At 41.9% G+C, this 5525-nt stretch overlaps 1 protein-coding gene and 1 long non-coding RNA gene across 2 annotated transcripts; one reads left to right on the top strand and one right to left on the bottom strand.

The window, feature by feature from the left end:
* Positions 1–907: 907 nt before the first annotated feature.
* On the top strand, positions 908–1755 carry LOC141487275 (uncharacterized). Its single transcript, XR_012468302.1, has 2 exons — positions 908–1185; positions 1248–1755. It is a non-coding gene; the product is annotated as an uncharacterized lncRNA (long non-coding RNA).
* A 2226-nt stretch (positions 1756–3981) lies between these two features.
* Positions 3982–4386, bottom strand: LOC141484807 (uncharacterized). Its single transcript, XM_074180216.1, has one exon. It carries the CDS (start codon positions 4384–4386, stop codon positions 3982–3984), a length of 405 nt encoding a protein of 134 aa, XP_074036317.1.
* Between the last annotated feature and the right edge of the window lie 1139 nt (positions 4387–5525).

Raw genomic sequence — 5525 nt, forward strand, 5'->3', positions numbered from 1 at the left:
ATTATTGTCGATAATGGGGTGCAATTTCGTTCGAAAGAATTTACGAAACTCATGACTAACTATAGCGTTAATATTAAGTATACTGCCTTGTATCATCCGCAAGCCAACCCCTGCGAACGGATAAATAGGATCATCAAAACTATGATTCGATCTTATGTAGGAGATAATCATAGAGACTGGGATAAGCATTTACCTCAGGTAGGGTGTGCTATCCGAGCATCTCGACATGAAGTTACAGGGTATTCGCCAAACTTTATCGTTTATGGTAGGGAACTTCAAACAAAAGGTGCAAAAATCAAACCTACTGAAGAGATCCATTTTGATCGTTCCTCTATCAATCTTGAACGACAACAGGCTTTTGCAAAAGTTTTCGACGATGTTCAAAAACGCATGTTGAAGGCCTACGAACATAATAAATCGATGTATGATTTACGTAGACGAGACATTCAATTTATTGTTAACCAACCTGTCTGGCGTCGAAATCATGTACTTTCCGATAAAGGTAAATATTTTGCTGCGAAGTTAGCTCCAGAATTTGTAGGTCCATTTATAGTCTCTAAAGTGGTATCCCCTTGGACTTACGAATTGAAAGATGAGCACGGTCGTCACCGAGGTACCTGGCATTGTAAGGACCTGGTGGACAGTCCTCCGAATTCTCAGGATCCCAAAAGATTTTGGGAAAATCTTTTAGAGTGGGGGGAGAATTTGTAACGGTTCAAAATACATTTAATTATTTTTTTATTCGGTTTCAGTTTTACTTTATTTTAGGTATTCATTGGAATCGTAGCCACAATTCATTTAGCTCGGATGTTAAATGGGTTGCATATTCTTGGTGGACAGATCCATATTCATAAAGAATCACGGGTTGCCGCGGTACAATTTATTTATTAGTTCTCGATATGGAGAAGAAAAAAAAAGCTTTCTTTTTTCTACAAGAGATAAAATTAAAACAGGTCGGATTTTGCGAAGTAGCAGTGCTGATGTGTAGGAATTTTTCTGTCGTGTTTCAAATTGAAAATTCTCACAAAATTGTGGATTACTGCACTTCTGCTTTCAAGCAACTAATTGCCTATCGTTTCGTCACTTTATTGTGACCTCAGCGAATAGTTTGCTCTTCGTTACGAAGGATTTACGTAAGCCGATAACAACGTCATCAATCGATACTACCCTCAACCAACCAAAGAGGTAAGGGAAAATTAGAAAGCCGGTAAGGCTAAAGATAATTATAACGGGGAATATTTTTTTAGGGTTTTAGTTCTATTCTTAGTCTTAGTCTTCGTCCTGGTCCTGGTATCCATGACCCTAGGTTTTACCGTGACCATTCCGTGACCATCCGATTATTGGGTTTCAATTGGGCTCCCAAACGATTATTTCTTCAATATTCCATAACCGGCCGTTCCATATCTGAGACCGCCTGGAGAAATTGCAACCCACGTGCGAATTATTTGAACGTTCGAGGTCCGTAACGACGATTTCGAGTTGGAGGGCTGTGCCTGCTATTCCGTGTGCCGTTGGACAGTAGAACCATCCTCGACATCAAATTATTCAGATAAGCTGCATGATTTTATTAGATTTCTCTTTCCGTTGGAAAGCAAATATTTAGTATATATTCAAAATATCAAAAGTGTACACTCAACGTGATCACGTAGAGGTAACAACAGTTGGTAAAATTTGAGTTATTTCTGTCTAAACAAGATTCTGAAGAAAAGTGTTTGGGGACCAGTAATATAATCTTGTTCAGTTTGTTCCACGAAATTGGTCTATATTCATTTCGTAAAATTTAGAGATACAAATAATAATAAGAGATCTTTGCAGTTATTTAACTTATGTTGGCTCTGGGAAACAGAACCATAACTAGCTAGTGGAAGTCTCCCAACTTAGACTCGCTCATTTTCTTTTGAAGTTGGTGGCGCCCTATATATATATTTAATTTTTTTTTCTCTATCCGGTATAGAGAGTGTTTGAGTTCAACCCACCCTATACCCGACTGAGCTGCCGTGCAATCTTTTGCGCGTGCCTCTTGAGCGTCTGTTACCGAGCCCTTCAGAAATTAGCTAACCTGTTAAGAAATAACTAAGAACCATAAGTTCTTTTTTTTTTTGTTATTTTCGTTTTGTTTTGTTGGCACGTGGCACGTTGAACCTGAAAATGAAGTGATTTAGTTATATGTTAGAAACATTTTTATACTTACCGGAGCCGCCTGATAGCGACTTTCGAGGGTGGTCTCTGGTTCTGCTTCGTTGGCCTCCTGTGTTTGTCCCTCTCTCATAATCTGGGGTCATCCCTGTTTAGTGCATTATGTAGATCGCTTAGCGCTGGATTGTCGTGCGCTCGAATTCTGTCAAACGTTTTCTCTGCGTGTTTTCTCATGTATGCGTCTACGTAGTGTATGTTCAAATCTAGATCCTGGAATATGTACCTATTCGGTACATATTTTGGAGAGTTTACGACGGCCCTTGCGCACACGTTCATTAACGACTGGATCTGTGTATTTTGTGTATTGCTGCGCACTGGCATGAGGCAGTGCAGGCATACAGGATTATTGGTAATATTACGGTATTTATCATCAGCAGCTTCACTTTCAACCCCATGTTGCTTCTTCGACCTGTTATTGGTAATAGGTTTTGTTAGGCAGATCTCGCCATTCCTATTATCTGCCGAATGTGAGACCTGAACGTTAATCTTTTGTCTAGGTTGACTGCCACGTATCTAGCTTCGTTGGTCCATGGAATCTCTTGTCCGTTAAAGGTGACGTTTCCTTCTGGGTGTACCATCTTCCGGGTGAACAGTATTGCCTGACTCTTGTCAAGGTTTATACTGATCTTCCACAGGTTGGCCCATTCCTCTAATCTATCTGCCTGTTGCTGCAAGTATCTGGTGATGTGCGTTTGGCTAGTTGATCTCGCCAGCAGGGCTGTGTCGTTCGCGTAGAGCGCCAACTTTGAAAGTTGTTCTCGCATGGTTGAAAGTTCTTGTCCTACTCTGCAGCGGCGTCACCTGTCAGCTAGAAAAGACTCGATTAATCTTACCATTGGTTTCGTGTAGCCAACTCCTGGCCATTTTGCCCAGAAATCCGTCATGCCAAATTCTGTCAAACGCCTTGGTTTGAGAAAACCGCTTCGGTGTTGTATCCTTTGCAGAGGTTGAAGCCTTCCGTCGCAAAGTGTACTACCCTCAGAACTTGCAACTCTCTCGAGTGTTCTGATCTGAAACTGAACTGTTCGTTTGGTAGGATTCCTAGTTCGTTGGCTTGGTTCTCTGATTTTTTCAGGATGACACGTTCTGCCACTTTGCTTAAGGAAGGGATTAAGCTGATTGGCCTGTGGTTATCTGGGAATAGGTGGTTCTTGTTTGGCTTCGGGATGCGGATAACCGTCGCCTCCATGAACGGGTATGGAAAGTGCTGCAGTCTGAGTATAGCATTTATGATGTTTGTTATAGCTGCTATAACCTTACGTGGTAGGACTTTTGAAGCCCGGTTTGTTAATTGGTCCGAGCCTGAGACTTTCCGAGTAGCTAGATATTTTACGATATCTTCCACTTTCTCGGGAGATGTTCGTCTTCTTTATCTTCTGAGTTTACGTACCGTCGTTTCCACCTGTGTCAATATTTCTTCTACTTCATCCATGAACGGGACGTTCTTCTCTCTACACTGCCTTTCGAAATTGTCCGCAAATGAGTTCTCTTCCTAAGAGTTTTCTGCATTCTCCATGTAGATGTGTCTTCGGTGTTTAGTTCCTTCAGACGGGTTGTCCATTGTTGATCTCGAATTCCTTTTAGTTCTTCTCGCAGTATTCTGCTGGCTCTTTGCATACATCTTTTGTCCTTTGGTGGCGAGTCCGTATATCCTCTTTTCAGGAGTCTTCTAATTCTAACGAGATCCATCGTTTCTGGTGGAAGATGTTCTTGTCAGTTGAAGGGCTGGTTTGGGACTTCCTGCGCTTTTTTCTCCCTTGTTTGGGTGATCGTCTGTTGCAGCTGTTATGTGGAGTTCTCCAGATCGGTATTTGTTTCGATGTGTGGTATGTCTCCTATCTCATCGTGAATAGTGTGCTGAAATATTTTCCAGTCGATGATTCTCTTTGTTGGATTACTTGGTTCCACTTCACCTCTTCCTATTGTGAATAGAATGGGGTTGTGGTCCGATGATCCTTCGTCTAGTACTTCTATCTCCGTGATAGTGATGTTCTGCACTATCGCGACGTCAAGAATTTCTGGGACTTGGTTTTCTCGTAGGTAATATGTTGGAGATTCTGGTGCTACTACCACGATGTCTAGTGTTCTGGCTAGCTGTCTGCCTCTTTGATTTCCATTCCTGCAGTTCCAGTTGCGCGACTTTGCGTTGAAGTTGCCTATGGTAACTGTTGGGTGATGATCTGGGAACATTTCTGCTATGTCGGTTCTTTCTAGTCATATACCTTGCGGAGGCAGGTATACCGACGAAATTCTCAGCTGTTCGTAGCGTTTCAGTTTCACTTTAACCGCTACTGCTTCTCCGAGTTGTATTTCTGGCTCGTTTCTCCTGTCTGTGAAACCGTTGATGTTCCACTATCCTATCTTTAGCAATTCTGGAATCCGTGCTGCCATTAACAGTTTCCAGGTGCTTGTAATAGTGCAGCTTATACCGCTTGCGCGATCTTCTGCTGTTCTGTCGGAAGACTTCCTAATACTTTCATTAGTTCGTTGCCGCTTTTGTCTGTTTTCATTGGAGTCGTCTTTTTGGCTCACGGCTGCTGTCTAGGCCTTTGACTCTCCGCTTGTCTGGGCCTGTTCCATGCTGATTGTGCGGGTGCGCTTCCAAACAGTGACCGCATTTGGCTGGCGGATTCTGAGCTCTCTGCTGGCCTTTTAGAGGTTTTCGAGTCTTTTTTGCTATTCCTTTCTTCAGGGAGTTTTTTGTCGCTTACCTTGGTTTCTTGGGAGTCTGCTTTCTTTTCTTCTGGCTTTTTGGCTTTTTCAGCCTGGGTGCTAGTTCGTACCTTTGCAGGTTCTTCCTTTTTCTCTCTGTCTTTCGTTGTGTTTGTCTTTTCTTTCATTGTCAATTGTTTTTCCAATTCTTGGAGTCTTGATGTCATTGCTCTAATTTCTCTAATTAGTCTCAATATGTCCTTGTCCTGCTTTTCATTCTTCATTTTCGGTTGGAGGTTTTCTCTGATAATCTCTCAATTTCGTGTTCCATTTTTTCAATGTTACTTGTGTTGAGTGTTCCTAATAAAGAATTTAAATCTGAAAAATCAGTAGATTCTGTGAGATACACACAGATAATCCTGATAAAACTAGTTTCTGATATTTCACAATTATCACTGTTTTTAGGTTATCTTTTCGGATAACGTAAGCTTCCGTTACTAAACAGGTCTGTACTCTTCGGTGTCTTGATACGAATTCGATTCATCAATGTCGACAATGTGACGACGAGATCCATCTTGATTTTATCCAGGTTTGGAGGCCAGCTCCCCCACCCTTTTGGCTGATTGTTGGTCTTGAGAGGGACCAATGGGTTCATGACTGATTGATGACGGCATGAA

This window comes from Leptinotarsa decemlineata, unplaced genomic scaffold (genome assembly GCF_025532065.1).
Source record: "Leptinotarsa decemlineata unplaced genomic scaffold, Ldec_3_MD MMD2_P_RNA_scaffold_2, whole genome shotgun sequence".
Lineage (NCBI taxonomy): Eukaryota > Metazoa > Arthropoda > Insecta > Coleoptera > Chrysomelidae > Leptinotarsa > Leptinotarsa decemlineata.